This window comes from Haemorhous mexicanus, chromosome 9 (assembly GCF_027477595.1).
Source record: "Haemorhous mexicanus isolate bHaeMex1 chromosome 9, bHaeMex1.pri, whole genome shotgun sequence".
Taxonomy (NCBI): Eukaryota; Metazoa; Chordata; class Aves; order Passeriformes; family Fringillidae; genus Haemorhous; species Haemorhous mexicanus.
In genome coordinates this window covers 7,592,549-7,616,799 of record NC_082349.1, presented here as the reverse complement: position 1 = coordinate 7,616,799, position 24,251 = coordinate 7,592,549, and the positions used below count along the sequence as shown (strand labels likewise).

At 39.5% G+C, this 24,251-nt stretch overlaps 2 protein-coding genes across 3 annotated transcripts in view; both read right to left on the bottom strand.

The window, feature by feature from the left end:
• Positions 1-24,251, bottom strand: part of AGBL4 (AGBL carboxypeptidase 4) — an 870,267-nt gene that overhangs the window by 303,683 nt on the left and 542,333 nt on the right. The window lies entirely within an intron of this gene.
• The window catches only part of BEND5 (BEN domain containing 5), a 30,842-nt gene continuing 16,009 nt past the window's right edge, over positions 9,419-24,251 (bottom strand). For both annotated transcript variants that reach the window (XM_059853860.1, XM_059853859.1), the window contains exons 4-6: positions 18,096-18,244; positions 13,432-13,645; positions 9,419-9,617 (exon numbers count right to left, since the gene is read on the bottom strand). In XM_059853860.1, the coding sequence (XP_059709843.1) occupies positions 9,457-9,617; positions 13,432-13,645; positions 18,096-18,244 (524 nt within the window). In that variant the 3' untranslated portion in view covers positions 9,419-9,456. The remainder of the gene's footprint in view (positions 9,618-13,431; positions 13,646-18,095; positions 18,245-24,251) is intronic.

The following is a 24,251-nucleotide window of genomic DNA, read 5'->3' as shown; positions in this document are numbered from 1 at the left end:
GCTCCCAAACAGGAAATCGGATTAGTCGGGCAAGCAAGGAGACCTCGAGAGCAACTTCTGCACCACCCATAACCCTGCAAAACATCACCAAGGCCTTGCCCAGAGTGTTTAATAATCCTGCAGCACTGGGGTAAGGGCATCAACTGGTTTCTGCCCTTGGTATTACAACATGAACTAAACTGCTCTGACCTAACTCCTCCCATCATTAAACCACTAGCTAGTTACAACCTACCCAACCCCTCCCAAACCACGTGGGAAAGGGTCACCTTCCACCAGCCCCAGAGAGGGAGGAAGCCCAGACTAGCAGAACTTTGCCAGTACCTTTTTTTCTTGAGGTCATCAGATGAGGGTCATAATTTTAACTAGATCAGCTCAGCAGTGATGTCCTGTCCATTCTCTGGAAGCTGGACAAACCAGCATGTGAGCTTTAAATTGGCAGAGATATTAATTTCAAATCAATAGGAAGCACAAAAATATCAATAGGCATTTAGGAGTGAAACATTAATTACTTTTCAAAGGGTGCAGTACACAAATTTCCTGATGCCTTTACAAATAGGAATAAGTCAATAATATGATTTCATAACATTTATAAATGACTAAGTTAATTAACAGGGAATCTTCAGAGAGATGATGAAGGAAATTTAGAAGAACCTTGTCTGGCACAATTCAAAATTCTCAAAGGAAGGAAGCGACTTCTTTGAAGAGATTAATTGTAAGTTTTTTTAATTTACCTTGATAGAATATCTGTTTACATATTTAAGTTGGTTTTGACCTTCAAAATTCTGGCAAGGAACAATTTTCATTAAACCATCTCAGTGGAGGAACTTGGCAGTTCCTCATCTCATCTCATGAGGAATTTGAGAGGATATTGAGTACTTAGCAGGAATGGTCAAACAAAATGTGTGTAAGTCCTACCCAAAGCAGCCTTTAATTTATCATAGCAGACACAGCAAGGGCTGATGCACAGCAAGCTCTTCTATCAGGTCAGATTCCTTCCTGGGACTTGGCTGGAGGCTCCAGAGTGAAGTAATTCCACAAAAGTTGAAGTTTCTCCCTAAGGATACCCTACCCAGTTCTGAGAACATACCACAACATAATGGTGATGACTTTTCCCCATCCTTTGGCAATTCAAAGGCATCTTCATCCAAGGGAACCCTGCAGGTATCCTGAAGACACATTGCACAGGAGTAAAATGGCCCTGGCTTCCCTTTCTTCTAAGTTCTACTTCTTCATTGTCCTATTTTCTGTGAAACTCTGTTCACCTGCTGCCCTTCACAGCCCTGCTGGGCCCTGCCTGGCCCAGCTGTGAGTACAGGAATAGGCAGCTGGAAAGCAGGAGGAACATGCTCTGTCTCCTCACTGGCGTGTGAGTGGTACAGAATCAAAGAGGAAAGTGGAGCAGAGATAAACACTCATTTGAAGAACAGCATTTCCAGGACAGAGCTATAGTCAGTAACAGAGTAAAAACACACTGGGACATCAATTGGTTAAGTATCAAATTATATCAGAGTTCTTTTTCTTCCAAATTAAATTAAGGTTGGTCCACAAAATGAAATTAGTATTGTATATTGCATTTTAATACAAAGTGAGGTGTCCTAAACCACCAGCTTGTATCACACTAACTAAACCAAACACTCCTATAGAAAGAATTTCCATAAAACTCAAATGAGTTTGGGTAGTCATAAAGGAAAAGCATTTCAAAAATGAGTCAGTCATGACCTAGAAAATCTGTGGTGGAAGGAGAGTGAAGGCACTCAGTCAGTCTATTGAGGTGTTTGTGAGCAGCAGAAATACTAGGGGAAGATATTAAGACAGGCAAATTAGGAGCTAGGAATAAGAAGTTAAGCCAGTAAGACTCACAGAGAAATAAGGCACAAGCTGAGCAGCAAGGGCAGCACTAAGCACTGGAATAAACCACTCAAGGAAAAGATGGATTTCACATTTTGATGGATTCTCAGGAATGCTTGATTTCCTGAACAGCATTGCTGTGGTCCAGCCAAGGTTTCTTTTCAAGGGAGCTGCTGAGTGAAGTTTTGTGATGTGTTCTTCAGGGAGCCACAGCAGCTCATGGAACAGCCCAGCAGCCACCACTGCCTGCATGCACACCTTCAGGCACAGCTAAAAACAGCCTTATCAAGAACCACACTTAGATCATAGAATTGGAAATGGCTCTTTCTTCCCCAGTTCACCAGGTGGCTGTTCTCACACAGCAGCTGGGAAAAGGAAGTAACAGAGGGCAGATTAAAGCCATAGATCAGAATAAATCTGTCAAGGTGCTCAATATTTTCCAGCACTCACCTGGGCACTGCCATCAGGTGGGAAACTTCCAGGCCACTGATCCTCTGCAAAAGCAGAGGAACCTCTGAGAAATGAATGTTTTTAAGAGATACTGCTGAAAGAGTTATTTATTCCATGTTATCACTTAAACAACTCCATGCGAGAATGAAATTTTCTTTGCTGCAACCTAGGCATTGACAGGGCAGGGGGGAAAAAAATAAAAAAAAAATACAACAAGAAAAATGCTGCTGTGTGAAGTCCCTGAATGGCAAAGTCTGCCTTACGGTGACAGCAGCACTACCAGATCTCCCAAGGAAATGCTCTAGTTCTGTGTCAGTCACCCCCAGGAATAACAAGCAGGTATTTCACTTCAGAGCCCTGCTGACAATTTGCAAGGCAGGAATCATGAAACGCTCCTGTCTTGTCCCTCTGAGGCAAGCACAGAGGACAGACTCCCATTTGCAGAAGGAACAGCATGGAAAAAGGAAGAGCAGGAAAAAAGGCAGGGTGGGGGACCATCAGGAACATTATCAAGTTGTGGATTTACATGGCACAGACAGATTTACACAGAATAATGGCACATCACACCTGTACACATACAGCTGTGTGTGTGCAATAGAGAGAGGTCCTTGGCTGCAGAAGAAAATGCTGATTTTGCCACTTCTTAAAGGTTAAATTCTGGGAACTTTAAGAGTGATTAGATTTTTTTTAATTAATAAAACTTTTCACTGATTGAAACCTTAAATGCCAGTTAAACTGCTTGGGATTTTGCTGTTTGGTACTGACTTCACCCTGACTGCACAAACTAACTCTCTGGGAAAGGGGCAAAGGGAACCATGACCCTTCTACCACCTCTTTGCCTTCCTGCACCACCAGACTGGGATGCTCCTCCACATCAGGCTGGATGAGTTAATCTCAGCTACTCTGGAAGTTCAGAGCAGCCACAGAGTGGAAGTTGCCCATGTCCACCCATGTGGCAATAAACAACCTTTCTTGGATGAGCTGCACTAGGGGACAATACCTAAAGAGAAGCCAACCCTCAAGGATGCCCTTCCCAATCCTAGCAAGGAGGGTGGCTCCCTGCATTGTCCTCCAAAGGACAGATTATCCTACAATAGCATCCTCAGCCTTGTTTAACCCCAAAAGGCACACCCTTGATTGCTTATTCCTTTAAGGATCTACAGCAAAAGAGAAGAACTCGGTCCTGGAAGATGAAAGTGTCCTTGCAAACGCAAAGAAAACCAATGAGTGTCAAAGAATTTTAATATACAGTGCAGGAAAAGAAAGCAAAATCCTACTTTACAGAGTTTTAGTTTTTCATAAGCTAAGACTCTTAAAGAAATGAAAACACAGAACATTAACTTGAAGACAATGCTTTGACCCATCCACCTTCCATCCTACAAGTTTTGAGAATTATTCTCTAAAGGTACTTCCAGAAATCCTGCAGAGGACTCCATAAGGAAAGGTAAAATCATATTTCATCTGGCTCACAAATACAGAACGTCCAAATGGACTATTTTAATGTATCAGTGGCTTAATACCCCAACTGAAACATGGAGAAAGACATCTCCCAGAATGATACTCAGTTAATTACAAGAAAAATGAGAAACACATGAAAGTACATTCTTTTAAAAACTAAACTACAATTCAGTAAGATTTAAATAAACATTTGGGCTGACATTAAAGATATATTTGAGTATAAAGGATATGAAGCTCCCATAAAAGCTATTTCATCTGAGTCTCCTGTGGAAGGGGCTGGTACCAGTGTGATATGGCACTATCAAGGCACATTCCCTCTGCTGCTGTCCCAGGACATCATTCACATTCAGCAGGGTGAACACCAAAGAGTGTTCACAGCCAATTCTTCTGATGATCAGCCTATCCCATGAAACCTGCACCCCTCTCCACTCCAAAAGCATGAAAGCTCAGGCCAATTATAAAGGATACACAAGCACACCAACACACATCATTTCTTATCTTCTATTTCACAGAACTTTTAGCAATTGTTATATATTACAATAAAAGCTAAATCACCCCCAGCCTATGCCTCTCTCGGGTTGTTCAGGAAATTTTCTGTGACTCTTTAATTTCAAATCACTAAAGACCAAAATTCAGCATGACAGTAGGTAGCCTGATGCAATAAACATATATATTCATAAAGACTTCAGTTCCATTAAGGCTTTACTATCAATAAACAAGGAACATAAAGTTGATATTCTGCTAAATGTGGAGGAAACAATTTCCTTTGTAGGAAGAATTTTTCTAGCCAGAAGGCAGCACAGAAAAAAATCCTTTATGCTCAGCTTCGTCCTCCCCTCCCAGACTCACTTTCACCTTTGTTCTGATCCAGCCATAATGCAACCTCATGTGATGCTGTAAGTGAGGTATTTTCCTCTTTATGGTAAACAAATGATCTCACAACCACAGGACCATGATTTCACTGCATGACAAGAGGGTATCTGACGCACGGAATGAAAGTTATTGTTCAAACATAAACAGGAGAAATAATTGGAAAAGTAAAACAGATGAACAACCACATAAATTAATTCCTTCTTGAATCACTGCTCCTGTTGTCCAAGTCCAAATGATTCTCTTTCCCTATTTAGGAACCCTGAGGGGATGAAAAAATATCCAAGATGGTGAAATTAAAAATTAGCTATTGAGCATGAAACATGCAATGATTGCACTTCATAACGCTTTTATTGCCTCGGTGTTGTATGAATCATTTCAGAGTTCCACACTGTTATGATGAAAAAAATGACACCAATAAAGTCTGAGCAATTGATGTTATGACTTCATCAATCCGAGACTAAAGGCACACACAGAATGACAAATATTTTCAAGAGTACGGAGAAAGCAACCACCTCATTCTGAGGAGGCACAAGTTGTGTCTTTGTCTCTTTCAGAAGAGAATTCTCATGTTAGAAAGATGGAATATGGAAATAATCCTCAGTACAGTTCCATGTGACGCAACGTTGCTTTCCATTTCTGAAACCAGCCAGATTTGGTGTTCTCAAGAGCTATGAACACAGCTAATACACAGTGAAGCTACAGCTAATACACAATGTTCCCAATTCTCTGAACTTCTGCATCAAGATTGTATCATTTTAACAATGACCTGTGCTTAGCCTTAACTTTTAAAAGTCTATGGATTCTGGAAGTGTGAAGTAGAATTATCGTTACAATTTCAGTAAATCCCAAAAAGTTCAATTTATTGCTACTTAAAACTTCCAAGACGACAATAATCTCTGCTTAAGACAACAAAGCAGCCATCACAGTAATCTCTCAGATACAACATCAAAGGTAAGGTGCAAAGAAATGACCTCCCACAGGGAGAATGCACCTGCTTTTGACAGCCAACAGCTAACCAATGCAACTTTGAATTCCTACTTAAAGTTCAACTTTGACATAGGTATTCTACTATTTTTTTAAAAACTCTCCCATCTCTATAAAGCACCAGTAAATCCAAACCTGTTCTGGAACAGAAGAACATATTTTTTCCCCGCTCTAATAAATACTAGTTTTCTTTTTTTAATTGAGTGGCTAGATTTCCTGACTCAGGTATTAAAGTCCCTGGTAGGATTCTTTCCTTTAACACAACAGCTCATATCCCTTATAAAATCACTAATAGAAAATAAAGCCCTTTTTGTTAACTCTAATCTTGCTTCTTTGCAAGTGTGCCAGAGGCACTTTAATATGGATCAGATCATGAATATCACAAATTACTGCAGCAATGTGTGGCAACAGAAGATCAGATTATTCATATAACAGCAATACCTCCTGCCTGCTTTGATTAAAAAGAGAGTAAACTGTCACTTCCTCTTAAATCCATGTCTTTCTGATCCTTACAAATCCAGGTTTACAGTATGAGGTAATGGCACAGCACAAACCTTAGAATGACAAACGAGGGGTATTACAGGGTGTAATAAAACCTACTTCATTTTCTGTCAAAACTATCTCCTGTTTCTCATGATGTACAGGTAAGAAGTTACCCTAGAGCAGGAAAAAGTTAGTAGGGACTATTTTCTATAAAGTTTCCTATGGTAGATTCACAGCAGACGCAATATGAACAAAGCAAACTATGTACGGGCAGGCACAATTATGGAAAAATTAATGTACCAACAAGAACAGCCCTGGCCATAAACGCAGTGCAGGAAAATGAAATGAAACTCACAGTTAATTTATACATCAGTTTTGCAATGCAGAAAAGCACACCCCATTAAAGTTCCTATTTTTCTTGGCTATTGCTGGAACACGGAACTGCAGCCTATTTCCCTACTTCAAACAGACACACTAGGAAACAATTGTACAACCTTGATACTGGCTCATGGGGAGGGAAAGACAAGAGTAATGACCAAACACAAGTATAAAATGTTATTCACACACCCATTACTCCCTGTAGAGCCCCCAGCATGCTGCCATACAACCACAGTGCACAGAAATGGCTTGTTATTAGCAAAAAACTTATTTCTAGTATCCAAAGATTTAGTTCAAGCTGTAATACAATGAAGAGGTGTTCTACTCCTTTAACACGACTCAACAAAGTTTAGAGCAGCACATCAAACACCACTTGCCCAGCTCAATGGACACATTTCTTAGCTCCCATTGACACTATGCTTCAAAGGGAACTGAACTTTTTTGTGCCACCCAAATACCCCGGTTTAACTCAAATGAAAACTAACCTGAGCTGATGAAATTTCCAGGAAAAACTGAACGGAGCCTTCCAAGATACCGTGCCCAAGGAGAACGTTTAAATTCTTCAGCAAAATGCAGTATTAACATCTGATGGGACGAGTAAGTCAAGGAGAAGCCTTAGAAAGGTGATGCTGGTTTTGCAGAAGGAATTAACACCACTGATTTTTGGGGCCAGGCTGAAGTCCTAACTCTAATTAAATTCTAAGCTGCTTTTTTCAGGTTTCATAAAATAGGCTTATCTTCTAAGAAGTACAGCTAGATCTTCTCATTAAAGAATGTGTTACAATGGGAACACATTAGTACTAAAGCCATAAAAGACAGAGCAAATTATGGGCATTTTCCCCAAAATAGTGGGTTGCCTTAGTATCACTTAAAAAACCCAAAACCCCTGTACATTCACAAGTCTGCTTGAAAAGGGGAAACTTGCTGTTTAAATGTTTTTTTCAATGTTATCTCTATTTGTTCTTTTTAATTAATAAAAGGATACATGCACTGACATTTTAAACACTAATCTGCTATTTAGCATCCCAAATTAGGAACATAAACATTTATGCACTTCATTAAACACTACCTAAGAACACCTTTGATATTACCAGGAGACAAGGGAGGCTGTTCAAAGAAAGTTCAGGGCACACATAAGAAACTGGAAAAACACACTCCTGCTCTTTCCACCCGTCACCAGGAAAGCTTTGGCTCCATCCTACGGGAAGCAGCTGCTGAGAAATGAACCCTGGGATTCAGTGGGATCTGACACACCTGTTCAGTCACACATGTGGGGTTAAGGGAAGGGACAGGAATGCAGGTGCACCAGTGGTGAAAATCTGGTGTTCCTGTTTGGCAGCACAGCACGAGGTTGGTGCAAGGCAACCATGAAAGTAGACTTTAGAAAGCATAAAGCAAATACTTAGTTAGGAGTTAAGACATTAATTACATACAGGTGAAGTACAGGGAGAAACAACCTGTTGTTTGTCTCATCTCTTCCAAGAGAGGCAGGGCAGGTCTAGCACACCTCCTCCTCCCCTCCCCTTCTCTTTTGCTTCCACCCAAGCAGCCCTTAAAAGAATTATGTATCATTAAGGTTGGAAAATACCTTTAAGATCATCAAGTCCAGACATTCACCCAGCACTGCCAATCCCACCACTAAACCATGTCCCCAAGTGTCACATCTATACCTTTTATCACTTAAATACTTCCAGGCATGGCGAGTCCACCCCAGCAGCCTGTTCCTTTCCACATTATCTACATTTACAGGACACTGAAAAAGGCTTCACCTCAGGGTGAACCAGTGCTACAGGAAGGTGATAGGAAATGGGAAGTTTTTCAAGACTACAGGAAACAGAATTGCAGTGGTAGAAAAGCAACAAATGCTGACACTCGGGAACAGGCAGGCTGAAATGCAGACAATCACAGCTGTGAGCACAGAATAAATGGAAGGTTAAGTGAGATCACAAACCCTCAAAATTCATCAATCCAGACCTCAAGTTCTCTCTAAATCCTTCATGAAAAGAGAATATTTTGCTTCACTTACAGACAATAACACATAGTTCAGATGACAAATTATTTCTAAAAACTTTGCATCGCAAGTCTAACTTCAATGTAGAAAATTATTTTTATTTGTCATTAAAATTTGTGCTAAAAGTGTCCATTGTTAAATTATGGACCCAAACAAAATCGTACTAAATTTTCTACTGTACATACTCTTGAGATAGTGTGGCAATTTTTAAATTGTTTGAAAGTACAAATACACTAAAAAGGTAATATTTCAAGAACAATAGTATGGACACACTGAGGAACTTTATACCACAACCAGAAATCTGAAGTGTCTTGGTCCCTGAAAAAAGAACTGGTTTTAAACTTATTTATTTAAATGAATTATCATGATTTTACAACTTACAGCTTTGGGTTCTTTGTTGTTATTGTTTAGATTTTGTTTTTTAACTGTGATGGTAATAGTGATCTGCCTACAAGATAATTGAAAAAGAAACGTTCTTCGTGTATTTTTGATCAAATATATTGTTAGAGATCAAAACAAAGATTTATAAAAACAAATGATTGAAACTTCATTTCAGAAAAAAACACTTTGTAAAATACAGCAAAATCCTTTTCAATAGCAAAGTGAATTTTGTACAGTTCTTCCTTCTAAGCAGATGTTTTACTGCAGCTGAGATCCACTAACTCCAGCAAAACTCAACGCAGGGCAAATGGGTCGGTGTCCGCAGAACCAGAACCAATGTACAACCGCAGGAAACAAACTGCAGCTCGCTGGAGAAACCTTGGAAACTTCAGTTTTCATTGGGAGTGAACTTACAATATATCTTACATTAGTTAAAAGCAGTTTACACCATGACAGAACCGCTCAAAAAACGAATCAGTTATAGGAAGAGAGCAACGCTTCAATTCAGCTTCTCCCATCAGCAAAAATGCCACACAAATCAAAAACCAACACTTAAGTAAAACACTAAGACTTTATTAAAAATCCAAAATTTATTGCAAATTGTACTTTGCAATTTCCCTCCTTTCTTCATTTTTACATGATTTATTGATATCCATGATTTTTTCACAGATGTACTTGTTGACTTTGGAGAGTCTCTGTGCAATTTCAGTTTCATCCACAGTTTCTTGTGCTATTCTATCATACAAACATTCTGGGGAGAAAAAAAAAGGAAAGAGTCATTAGGATATTTTCAGAAAACACAATAGCCCTGAGCTGGGCTGACTACTCAAGAGACAGCAGTGAGTAAGCACTGTGTATATTTTTTGCAAGACAAGAGAAGCTTTCCTTGATTCACTGTCTTGTTTAAGTCAAGATTTGTCACCAGGCTTGAATCAGTGGCATGACCAACTTCCACTTATGCTGTGACTACATTAATAGGCTTTCCATACAGAAACAAGGTTAAACCCAACCATTGACAGTGCCAGCCTTGCCTGCCTGACCCCTGCCTCTGTCTGAATCTCCACAACAGATTTAGTCTCCTCCCAGGTGAAGGGTCCCACCAGAGCTGTATCCACAGTGAGTCACTCCCACCTTCACCCCTTCAGGAGGGTATGGAAATGACAATGCTCAGGAAGAGAAGCAGCAACCAGCAGGACAACACTTTAACTCATTTATTTCATTTTTTGTATCTCTTCCACATACATTAATGTCCATGTCTTTATCAGCTTGTCCCGGGGCTTATTCCACTTTTACTGGTGGATTATTCAGGACAAGTGCCATCTCCTTGCGTGTTTGATCAATACACTTTCTGAAATATACATTAGCTGGAATATAAAATGCAAGTGATAGCAGTAACTGCAAAAGCAGTGTGGGCAGTGAAAGTTGAGACAATTTTTCTTCCCAGATTTGGAAGTTTGATGCCAGAATCTTGCAGAAGTTACTGAAATCTGAAGTGGTGCAACACACATAACTCCTTAGTGACAGGCAGGTTTGGGGTTTTTTGGTTTTCATAAACAGACCAATGTATTTCGTTGTGTAGGCTTCCCAGACTGGTTAAACAAACTCTGTTCTGCTTTGCCTAGTGATCTATTCCATTAGCTGTTTATTGCTTCATATACAGAAAGCCATAGAGATTATTGCTTAATTAATGTGCTTTACAACATTTCTAATGCACCATATTAAAAGTTATGAAAATTAAGTACTATGCATGCTTTGTAGTTCATTTAGAAACCTCTGAGAAGTTTTATAAAAGGTTATTTTGCATTAACAAGGTTTATAACAGTGCACATCCATCATACTTTTTATCATTTCTTTATTACATACTACACAGTGGGGATTTTTAAGAAGCTATAGAGATATCAGACACATTAAGAGCTAATGTTGTCATTCAAAAATCTATTTTAAATAAGTTAGTCTGTGTCCACAGAATGATGAGAAAATCTAAAGCAATGTGAATTTTATGTTGTAAGACGTACTGAATATAAAATGAATGAAATTAACCAGCATGCAGCCTGATAGCTGAAATGCTGATCATCCGTAAACTATGATTGGAAATACAACACCTAAGAAGAGGCACATCACATCACTGAGAGCCTGAAGAAAGGCAGTGTGTTTGCAGGACATAAGCTGGCCTTACAAGGGTGTCAGAACACTCCCAGGCAGATACACCCAGTAAGGTGAACTCCCAGTGAAAGACAGGCTGTGTTGTTCATTTAGCCACAAAGCCAAGCAATCACTTGACAGAACTCATTCAAAAGCTGTAATTTTAAAAGTTGGTGTGAATCAGACAGATCTTTGATCACAGCTTTTCCTCTCCATCTCTTCCATTTTTGTGAGGGGTGCAGAAATAGTAGCTTGGTACTTGCATAAGGATACAGGCTTAGGGCTTCAAAGAGTAATTTGGAGGTTCTGCTCCCTTGTCTTTTGGCTTTATAGGAGGACAATGACACCCCTTTGTACTGCTGAATACCAAAGATTCAAGTAGACCTCAAAGGCTAACCAGGAGCTTCACTACTTTTTGTGATGCCTGACCGAAATCACTGGCTACGGAAAACTCCCTCAAATCTCAACTATTTGTCCCCTTGCTGGTCATTTGTTTGTTTAGTTTTGCTTTCTTCTCCGTGGTGGGGCAAGACCTGCTAACACTGACGCAAAGGACACGACAACATGGAAAATCATGGTTATGAACTACCCAGTCCCACTGATACAGGCAGCCTGACACCTCCAACATTGGCCATGCAGATTAACTGGTTCAAGAGGACATTGTACAGGCTGGAGTCTAACAAAAGGGAAATCAAAGACAAGGTGAAAGAAACACTAAAAAGAGGAACATGGAAAACCAGGGCATGTAACAGTAGAATTTAAATGAGGGTTGAGGCTTGAAGCAGAAGTATGACAGAAAACACAGAAAAACAAGGAAATAGGGAAGAGCTGAATTGCTGGTGAGTGTAAAGGTATGGAAGAGAAGAAAGGGAAGGGCCCCATCTGCCTCTCGTCATGTACCTGTCGGAGCATACTCCCAAACTCACTGTAGCCAAAACAAGGAAGTTAGAAGAAAGCTGTCATTTAAATAGCTCGAGCAATATAGAGCAGCCCTGACAAAAGTAGAAGAGAAAATTCTCACAGAAACAACCTTGCCAGCAGCACTGAGGAGCAAAAGCCTCCAGCAGGGAAACTGGAAACCACATTGCAATGGGCCAGTGGAAAATAACCCCCTTGTGCTACGTGCTTGTAAATGCACACCAGGGCAACCAATTCTCCTTCCCATTTGCGAGAGCCACTGCCACAGAGTGGATTCCTTATGTGGCCAGTACGTCATTGCTCAGCTACATGTGTAAGGATTGTACCTAGAGACCCCAGACAGAGCTAGAAAATCAGCATGGAACAGCTTCCACTTCCACATATAATCCTGAAGCAGCTTACTGAAAAAAAAAAACCCACGTCCTTTACTCATTTCTTATAAACTAAGAAAGATGACAGTACGGAGATAAGTTTCCAATTTCTCCCCACACAACACAGACGCAGACACACGCACACACTCGGAGAGGAACTGTATTTCTGACTCCAAAACATGGTACTTTCATGGCCAATTACACCACCTCTTAATGAGTTCACAGTTAAGAGCACATAGCAACTAAGAACAGGAAATGCAGAATAATGAAGCTCTACCAAATGGGGCGGTTTCTTTTAGCTCTACTGCAATTTAGTATGGACACAAAACCTAAAAATCCAATTTCAGTATGTATTCCATGAGGAAACAATTCAGTTCTGACTTAAAAAGAAGCCTGAAATACCAAGAGAGACAGAAATGATGCAACACAGGCATGATGATACAAAGGGACTGAAATTCACCATTCAGTTTAAATAAAGGAGAAAGCCTCCACTCTCTCAAAGTACTACACACATGGACTCAGGCTTGCAGTTACTGAAAGTGTCATTGCAATTTTCCCTACCAGATGAGGTCAGCGATTTACACTTCCTGTCCAAATTCCAATTCAAGTGCAACAATTAATTTTTACTACTTCCATTTTCTTCACTTAAAAGGGTAGAACTATTCTTTCTTGCCTTTGAAGGTATGCGTATTTTTATAGTCACAGCTATAATGGTTTCTGTGCCTCATGCCAGAGCTGGTTACGTTCTGGATAAAAGAATGTCATAAAGCTACTCTCAGTCTTGTTTAAAGGAATATATGCACTTTAAAAAATCAGCATGTTACAAATGAATTCTAGAACAACATGTTGTTCTCCAGGCTCAGAGTCCTGCCCTGCAAGTGGTCTAAAGTGATGATCTTTTCAAACCTTACTGAAGTCAATGTACAACTCTTCAGCTGTGGAGGCCTGCACTGTGCACAGCTATTGCAATGTGTCTTACTGTTCCTGGGTAGGTATGCACTTCACAATGCAATAGCAATCTGAATTACAGTTTTTAATCAGTTAATTTTAAATGAGCTGAAAAGAAGCATCTTTCAACTCGGTGATTAATGGTTAAACTCCAAAGCAGGAAGCAAAAGTTTTCAAATAACCTACCTCTGACAATGCTTAATTTGTGAGGTGAGAGAGGTGGCTTGGGAACGGCATCTTTCTTTTTTTTGGTTGCAACTCCTGTGACACTTCTGTTCTTGAGAACATCTGTTCCCCAAATCATAACCGCTAGATTTTTTGTATACTTTGAATCTCCTTGTGTTACTTGCAGCTGGTGCCATTTCTCCTCATCTACCCAAATTCCACTGCCAAGATGGACCTAGAAGGTAGTAATAATAACAACTTATCTATGGTATGTAGCACACAACAGTATCCAAGTGCTGTAGGAACATTAATATTAGGAACTAAAATAACAGTAATTAGGGCTGAACAAATCCATTTTGCCTAACTCTGAAACTCTTCCAACTTTGTGGGTCAGGGAGTTCAAGTCAACCTCAATATATAATATAGTTCCTTTTAGTAATCCCTACTTTTCCCCCCCACATAACCTCTCTCCTGAAAGACTGTGGTCAGGAACAGAGATCGAAGAAGGAAACAGTGAACACATCCAGTATTATATAATTATGCAGAGCATATAAACCAAGCAGTTGCACCAGCCTAATTCAGGAGCAAGATGAAACACTTCCCTTTGGCTAAAACAGACTTTTAGCCAAAAGCATATTCCAGAGGCAGTAGAGACAGAATTACTTCCTAAGTTGTATTCTGTACCTGTTGGCAAGACCCAGACTGATTGTTTGAAGTAACTGGAAGGGGAGAAAGGATTTTGAGAGCTCCAATTTCAATATAAGCCAGGAGAGTTTGGAAGCTTTGTAAAACTTCCAGTTCTAACACAAAGTGTGTCTATCATGTACGATCAATGTAAATGCACCACATGAATACTGTTTTGTGGTTAGGCAATGACCCATTGCAGCAACATCATAAACTTTCCATTATCTGAACAATGGGAAGTCGAGGTATGTCACTGAAGTAGTAAAGCAGGATAATACGAGTACTGGGAAATGCAGTGTGAAGCCACTGGAGAGTCTCCATAAGGAAGATGCTCAAGTCTGGTTTTGCTTATTAGCCTTGCTCAGCACTGACTGTGCTTGGTTGTCTCCCACAGGGCTACCCTATATCTCTCCCCCCAAGATTCCCAGTGCTCCAGTCTTAAGACAAATGCCGGACAAGAATCCGAGCACCGTCCTTAGGCTGCCAATATGTGTTTGAGCTGACAGCCCTGATACTCAGGACACCTTCCAGCACCAGCACAGAGGCAACTCCACGAGTAACCAGCACAAGTCTGACACAAGTGCAACCAGCACACACACGCTGGCCCTGCATGGAACCACAAATACTTTGTACCCTATATGTCCATGCTCCAGTTCCTGGGGTACAGTGCAGACTCCTGAACTACCTCTGCACACAGAAGCTTTGTTCACGTGGTGATGGACTTCACTCACTGGGACACACACTTGCTCTCATCACAACAAGCTAAGGTGTGACCTACAGCTCCCAGCTGCTGATCAGAGGTCACTGCACTTACCTTCAGACAATCTGGACAAGTGCAACATACCAAATAACTGGATTGCTACATATCCAAAATCTAGTTTTGATTAGATCTGGTCCAGTGCGGGTTCTTTCTGCAACATTAACACTTAAAACTAACTTTCGACCTTCTTATGATGAAAAAAAATGCTATCAACAAAATCCCACAGCAAAACTGCATCAGAAGACTGTTTGCCTTAACTGCTCTGCTGTTAGTTTTCTGTGGTTTTACTCATTTCATCTGGCTTTACATAAACTGTGCCTACTACCCATACAAATCTGAGCAGTATCACAGAAGTCCCATTAAATGCAATGAAAATTGGACAAAGCTACTGTAAAATTTCATATACCAAACATTTTACTGCTTGTATTCAATTGAATACCCTTTTTCCTTTAAATGGAAACCTGCTTTAATTATTAATGAGGACTATAACCTCAAGAAATTTTTTATTACAACAGCATCCTTCAAAAGCAACTAGATGTTTAAAAACTTAAATAGAGTAATATGACCGGTTTGACTAAAAGCTGTGTTATATTAAAAAAAAGTAAACTCTACCTTCCTTAAAGCATAAAACCATACAGCAAGCTGCCTCCTGCAGAATCTTCTGCACTAAAGGGATTCTAGGAAGCTTTTCACAAGTCTGCATGGACAGAAATTAAACTACTAACAACCACAACACAAACATCCCTTTTTTTTTTTTCCTTTTTCTCTGTTGTTGAGCCTCTTCATAAATTATTTTTAAAAAGGCACACTCTTTTTGGTGCTCTCTTTATATTTAGTAAGGCAATTTCAATGAGCAGTGAACAGTCTGTGCTCAGAAAATAATTTCAGTGCATTTTTAAATTCAGTTATTTCTGGTTAGATCTTGGAAAAGTTCTCCAGGAAAATGTCTGAAAGTTACCTAAAAAATAACTAAGATTAGAAATGTTGTGGCATAGCAAATTGTGGATGTCTGTATTACATTAGTTGTAGGGACTGTTGTATTTCATCAAAAATCCAATTCTTTGCCAAAATTAGGGTTCGCCTTTGCCAAAGATTATTTAGTCTCTTAAGCTACTACATTATTCATTAGCTTGAAGTTACTCAAAAGAAAAGAACAAGTTACAGGAAGTATTTTAATATTTATGCTTCAGACAAATCATCTCTTCTTTTAACATGCTTCATTTATTAAAAAAGCAATTGCTGGTATGAAACACCTATGGCAAAAGCAACTATGTGACAGACAGCCACAGCCACAGCAATCTTACATCTCCATTTTCTATTTCTAGCCCTGTTAGGGTGAGGAATTCAATCTGCCTGTGTCTCAGTTTACCTCTCTACAACAGGCCCGGTACTGTTTCCTATCAGCCCCAAAGCTCCGGGAAGCTCACTGAACTCCACACTCAGAAGACATTCCTCTCTTGCTGGAAGAGCTGCCCCATGAGCCAGACTCTTGTCTGGATGAAATCAATGGGAAATTTACTCCCAATTTCAGCAACTGTGGGATCAACCTTCAAGCACAACGCAACAGAGACGGCAGCGAATTCAAAGCAACGCTCACCAGCGTGCCTGTGCTAACATCTGCAACAGATCTAAAACGTGTCTCAGAAGATGAACTCTGTTTTTTCTTTCTTTCTTCTTCTTTCTTTTCTTTAAATGAATGCCATAGGCTCTTTTTCAGTGACTCTGTTTTCCCTCTGGAGGGAAGAGATTTATCTGCTCTGAAAGAATCCTACTAAGATCAAATCTGGTGCCACAAAGGGTAAGATTTGGAAAAAAAGTACTTCAACTACTCTAGTGGTGCATATCAATAAAGGAATACTGAAATAAAGCCATAAACAAGGAAACCTGAAGAAAACTACCCTCCAAGACTCCAAATTAGTCACATTTTTGGCATCTGAGCTGGCTGTAGACCCATTAAATAGGCAAACCAAGAAGCAAAATTACAAAAAGAAAATTAAAGAGATACTAACATCTGTAAAGACAGAAAACTTCAGCAAAAGAAGCACCAAGAAGCTGACAGATGAAAAAAGGGTTCAGGAAAAGCTGCATACAAATACTAAAGGATGTGCCCTATCCCAAAGACCTTAAGTGGAAGAGAAGGAGGTAGAGGAAACTCGCACAGTAATACACCCTAAGTAGTTATTGCCAAATTTACACAAAATAATCAAGCAAAGGACATATTAAATATATTAGGCAAGAAAAGCTATCTGAACCAAATACCTGTCAAACTGCCAAGATTTTACTATTTTTCACGTACATTCTGTCCCCAATGATAACGTTGAATTCCTCCTCAAGAGGGACAGACATTGTGCAATCTTTTAAGACAAATTTGAAAACGCAGTTTCATACTATATTCCATCAGTAATTCCACTTCACAGCAAAGCTGGAATGGATGCTTCCTCCCTAAAGATTCTCAGATTAGGGTACCAAATGCATCTCTATACACCAATAAACAGGATCTGCACAGGCAGTTCTGAAGGAATTACAGTTTTGTATAAGAAACATCACATGTATTTAATGATAATGAAAACAGCTGTAAAAGCAGGCCTAGGTAGATGAGCAGTTAATGTGTTAAACAGGCTGAAATCTGAAAAGCTCTCAGTCAGCTCCTGGCAAACTAGAGCTAGATGGTATTTCAGCAACTTCACAAAGTCTCTGGAAAGTAGCACTACATCAGCTCAATTCAGTGGCAATGCTCCTACCAGCAGCAAGGGAGACAGACCATTTTCTTTCCAGGGTTCACAACTACCTCCTGCACTCCAACCCAAATATGAGGGCTTCTCTGCAATATGACTACAGCACATTATAAACATTAAAAACCCTTTAGGAAGAAGTATTTTGGTTAAGTAGACTCAAGTAACTTTATAACATGGGTTACTGACTTTGGTCAATATCTGGTGTATTTATGGATGCCACCAACTGAAGACTATGTCAATTTGCCTGTGCATGAATATTTATTTAATAACTATATTCCTCATGTTGCACATCATTCAATGCTCTCACCACTGAGGATATTGTTCTATGCTCTTCATATCTGTGTAACTTCACAATTCTCCTCAGCATAACTGCACACCTTCATGAAAACTGAGGAAGCTTCTACAAGCTGCTACCATGCAAAACCCCCACAATCAATGAAAATTCCACAAGAACATCACCAGATGGACATTTAAAAATGACTCATGCTATATTTAATATAAAATACCTTTCCATTCTCGAGAATATACTTGTCCATTACTGGAACAGGGGCAGGGTAGTACGTTGATGTATTTGCTTCCTCACTGAAGGTCTTCTGTACCTCAGGTTCGGGCTCAATTGATTCAGGTTTTACTTTTTCAACCTCAATGGCAGGTCCTAGACAGTTAAGAAAAGAGAGCTGTCTGCTATCCCAGAGAACATGAAATCAATCCCTTCATCACCCATGATTAGCATAAAATAACATATTAGTCATGTTCATTTTAATGTTAGAAGTAATCTAAACCAAAACCCTACTCCTGAACATCAGTAACTAAAAGCAGGATAAGTATTCCTGCTTTATAAACATTAAAATGTTTAATTTTAATTTAAGTGTTCAATTTTATTCCTAAAGCATAAGGACAATTACAGATATGGGTAAGATTTCTTCAATGCACACTAAGGAAATTATGTTAAAATGACACTGAAATTATAAACCAAAAGCAACAATAGTAATTCTTCAAATAAGAATTGCCATATAGTTGCATAGGAATCTGCATAATTTACTGTGATAATTACATAAATTAATCACACAGAATTACAAATATTATAGAAATCCAAAATCTCTTTAGGTATAACAGAGGTGTATAAAAATAGGGAGGATCTGCACAAATGCTATGAAGGAAACAGACTTAGGCTCCTTATGCTGAAGTATCATGCACAGAAAGAATATCAAAGGTTAAAAAACCCCATATAAATTAAAATTTGATTGCCCAATTCATCCAACACTGATTTTTATTTTTAAAATAAAATTAATTATGCACAAATTAAACACGGAATACTACTAAGCATATGTTTGAGACTTAAAAGGGGAATAGTTATTTTGTTAGTCATCAACTGTCTTTTCCAGATTGAAGATATAAAATGTTCCTAAAAGGGCAGAAGAACAAACTAGAAGTGATTTGTGAGCTGGATTTCCTGACTCCATTCATTGCAGGGGTTCCACCAGAAGCCTAGGCTATGTCCCCAAGCCTATCAGTGTCCCTTGATGTGTGGCTCTAGGATCCCAAGAAGCTCCAGCAGGCACTGAAGTTCCATGCAGGGCTGGTGGCTCCACAGCACAGCAAGGTTAGACTCTGGACACCATGGAAATACCCCATGTCCAGAACTCTAAGGATAAACTCACCCACTTGATAGTGCTAGATTGTCCCAGGCTGGTGCTGAGAGCACTGCACCACTCTGCAGCCCAACCCTGATATCTTCAGCCAGCGACAACTCGATCATCAGGTCACCCCTCAGCTCCCTGCTCAGTGTTTGTGCACACAGACCCAGCCCTGAGCTGATCCAACTCTGCAAGTCACGCTGGCACCACAACTCAGGTCTTAGTCACACATCTTAAATAGTTCCTGTGCCTGGAACAAGCACAGCATTCATCCCTCCTACTTTGTGCAGTTTCATTTAGAGATTATTATACAGCAATAGCAGTGCTTCCTCCGTTGTCAGCATTTGACATTTATCCTATAGCTTATCCTACACCTACAGAGCCAGCTCAGTGTTCTCAGCTGGCTGCCACTCCACGCTCACCAATGACTAAAAGTTGTCTTGGCAACTCAGACAATCCTACGCTGCAGTGCCACCAACAAGGGGGTCTTAAGAGCCAGCCCCAGTGCAAGCATGGCACAAACAGAGAAATCACAAAACATCCCATTTGCATTATAATTTCATAGTGATCTTAGTAAACACCTCTGTGAATGAATATACAATAGTACAGCCAAGACAAACTGGACTTCCCAAACTTGAGACTGTAAAGCTGATTGAGACTGGGGGAAGACCTGGACTGGTTAAAGCTCCCAAAGCCTGCCCACAGCATGGGCACAGCTGAACAAGCAGATGCAAGGATATAATTGCCAGTGTGACCTTAAGAAGTCATCTCTGAAGCAGTTACTTTACATTCTTCAACAAAGGGCTATTTTCTTATACTTTGAAAGTCACTTTGAGAGAGACACCTAAGTATAACCACCTTCTTCCTAGCAGGAAACATTTATTTCCCTTTAAACACTTTTACTACTCCCTATTTAGAAGTCTTTTACTGTTTTTAGTCATATATTGACACAGCCGGAATTTGGTTTCCGGAGCTTCCCCAAGGAAAAAGCTGATTAAAGTCCACAACAGCTCTCACAGGTCAGAATACCCCTGCTCCAATTCATGCTTTAACTACTTGCTTAGAAGTCACCAAAAGAAAGCCTTTAAAATCTCTTTTCTATATCCTGATTTTTTATTCCCAAACAGAAACCTGCCTTTAACCAGGCACTCTCCACAGCCTCTTCCACAACCACTAAACTCTGCATTTTCAAGCCTGCAGGCTGGGATTGAACATGCAACCTGCACTCCTGCCTGCCTGCCTGCCAGAGCAGTGTGCCCCATTCACCACACTCCAAGCTCCTCCCCTCTGCATCTTATTTTAAAGATGATTAATGGAACATATAAAAATATATATCTCCATCTAAAGGCTTAACAATGACAGCACTTATGTAATAAGGAAAATCAGGGAAAAACAAAAAAAGACGATTTTCAGAATGCAAGAAGGAAATAAATGTTTTATTGCAAAATCTTTCCTCTTCTGACTGCATTTTTTTAGAATATCCAAGAGGCCAGCAAACTCAACTCAGGATGAAGAGGTAGAAGGCTTCCCTTTACCATCCCTTTTCCTCAAAAATACATCTTAGGCTACATGCTACTCCTGAAATTAGTAAAAAAGTAAAAACAAATTGACTGATAAAGTAGTCAGCATACATTTGTAAGCAGTAAATTTTTGCATATGGTCTACCAGAATTTGAAACAAAACAACGTAAGTCTGAGAAGTGATAATATTGGTATTTTCTGTACTTGATAGAAACCTTGAGCTTTTTTTTTTTTTTTAAACACAGAAAGCCAAACAAATGTAGAAAAGCTGAAAAACAGTAATTCCTGACATGTGATAAGACACAAATCCCATTTTATTCTCCCTACTCTGGTATCAGTCCCAAGACACTGTATACTGGGCCACTGAAATTAAACTGGGATTAAAAATAAAACCTTGGGGGTCTGTGTGCACATGCTGATGAATCAATGTTTCTGAATGAATGTGAACATACCACCTGACTTTGGAGCAACAGGAATACTCAGCAACCTAACATGAAATTGAAGAAATTATCAGGGAGCTAAAAACACCCAAGCATTATCCCTACAGAACTTCAGTACTTCTGACCATATTTCCAGCCACAGGAAATGGTACAGATCTTGCCTGTGAGACAGCTATTTTTAAAGAAGTTATTGAAGTTCTTTTGCAATCCAAGGGCTATTAAAAGTCCCTACAGGGGAGAGTCAGTTATCTAATTATTTAAATTATCTTACTCTCTATTGATAAAAAGAGGGCCAATTAGGTGTGTTTTCAGGTGCAACAAAACAAACTGCAAAGGCCTACAGCTGTAAGGCTTCCAGCTCCCCACATGGGCAAGGCAAGAGGCTGCACACATTATTCCAGGAGCTCAAGAGGGACACCATAACCTTTTCTACAACAGTCATCCCATTTTTCCACTCCTCTGGTCCCTAGAGCCCTGGTGAAATGCCTGCCTCCTCCACAAAGACATGTGCCTGGAAATAATATACTAAAATCATAAAGATGATATTAGGCATTTCTCCATGGATCAGTACTGATTTCACTGCTGTAGTTTGCCACAGCTGCCTCTAAGGCCCTTTTGTGACAAAGAGCAATTTGGTGTCACCATGAGGAAGATGAACCTCCTCACTCCTGCCACAAAAGTGGCTCCAGTTTAGTAGCAGAGCTGAATGCCTAAGTCTCAAGTACAATGCATTGACTTCCAGATCCTCACTGAATTCAGCATGTTGATGGGAAATTAGGAGACTGACTACTTGACTGCACGTTAGCTCAAGAGACTGTTCTATATTTGATCTGCAAGTTTAAAATGGCAACAGGCAAGCATTTCCCACAGCTGCAATTCATCAGCACAAACCAGCTGTCATCTCATGCAAAGAAATCACAAGTCTCTAAGGTGAAACAGAAATGCAATTAGTTTGCATTAAGTCCAGCCTGCTAGAAGTGCAGTGTAACATAAATTACATGTAATTTGAAACTCTAGGTTTAAGAGATCACTGCAACTGCAGATGAATTCAGGATGTAATTTATTTTCAGAATAATTTTCAGAGATTATTCACATACCCAAACATACCTCATTTATAAGCTGGAAAAGTAAGGAAGACTAAAAAAGTCTTTACGTATCTATTCTTGATTAAAAGTAGCACTTTTTCATACTGTCATCAGACTCTCTAATTTAGAACATGCTGAAGATGTCTCCCTTGCTAATTATTCATAAGTTTTGTATTGATCTTTCTAGAACATGGTTGTTTCTCTGCTGTGAATGAGGCTAAAAGGAAAAACAACAGAGTAAGCAACAGTTAATACACTGAGTCTTAGGAAATTCAAACCCTGTGAAGGACAAAGCCAGCAGGGCCAAATTCCACCTTTACCATCCAATGTTCCTTACAAGTAATATTAACAAAGAATTGTTTTTGGAAGTGTTGTATAGCTGATATTTTTCCAGGTATGAGATTAAATTTAAAGAGCTTGTCTTCAACGTAATTGAGATTTGTTTTCAGTTGTCATACTGATACATACAATAGAAATGCATGCCCAATATTTAGAGAAGATTCAGTACTTTTTCCCCAGGGTTTCTTTTCCTCTTTCATTTTTTTTTTCCTTTTTTCTCTTTTTCTCTTAAGGTCTCTTTATTTGGCTGAAGCAAAAAAAATGCATCTTCTTTTTCTTAAAGTGAAAGAAAAGAGATAGACTTCAGTAGCTGTCTTCTTTTCACTGCTGGTCTCACCACTCCAACTGCTGTAAAGTCTACCAACTAAATTGGTACTTTACGCTGTTCAGCCCCATTGCCTACCAACATCTGGCTCGTGCTCCATTCCCATAAATTCCAGCTAACTACTTGCAGATGAAGAAACATCTTTCCATCCAAGGAAAATTTTAGAAAGCTCAGTGGAATCTCCTGCCAACCACATCGTCTTTTTCAGGCTGCGGCAACCTTGCCTATTTAGTTTTATTTAGAAAGTTAACTAGAATGTTTATGGCAAGTAACGACATTTTAATTGTGCACAGTGTAACAATGATGAGCATTCACAATCAGACACCCAGTTTAGGTTGTGGGACACTCCAAGAACCTGGCTCCAAGGGTGTGGGCACACCTGAACACATGCTACAGCACAGGCACATGCTCTCCCAGGTCCAGCTCTGTACGTGAGGGTAACTCAGACCCACATGCAAATTGCATGCACTCGTTCCAGTCCAGGAGAAGAGCCAATATCCAACTGACATGCAAAAATTAAGTTTCCAGATAACAAAGGCAGACATAAGAATGGCATGCTAAGTTTGGATGCATAGATTTCAACCAAGTTTCAGTCACCGAGCAAATCTTCAACACAGCAGTACCACATTCTAATTGCAAATAAATGTAATTAGTCAAATTTTTGAAGGTATTCCAAGGGTACCATCTTCAATGAAAAAGATGAACTTTTTATTTTGTCTTTTTTCCCATTTATTCCAACATAATGCTTAAATAATTGTTATAAACCCAAACAAAGGAGCAATTGACCCAAGATATTTAAAACTGAAATCCAAATTACAAAAACCTGCATTTTGCAACAAGTGTTGATAAACGGGAGACTAATATAAAGCCTTTTTAATTATGCTTTTAACAATCCATTGTTTTTCAAATAGCATGGCTGTTTAAAGCCACTGCTAAAACTTCAGGAATGTATCACATTCTAATAAGCTACTAATGGGAAGGGGGGGTCAGAAAATAGAAGGCAACATAGTCACATAACAACAAACAAAATCCCTAACTGCAAAGGATAAATTAGTTTTAGCCCAACTATTCATTCCAGCACCTTTTCTTTTTTTTTTTTAAACTGGAACATATTGGTATATTTTGCAGATGATGCTTTATTAACTTTTTCAGCATATATTGGAAGGTCAGAGACTCTTTATAATACAGCTGCTTAAAATGGAACTCTGATTCAGCCATACCAGCACAAAGACCTCTAGTTTTTAAAGAAAACCCCAGACGTACATAGCATACAAATTCGACACATATTGTACAGCCACAGCAGAAAACCCTTTTAA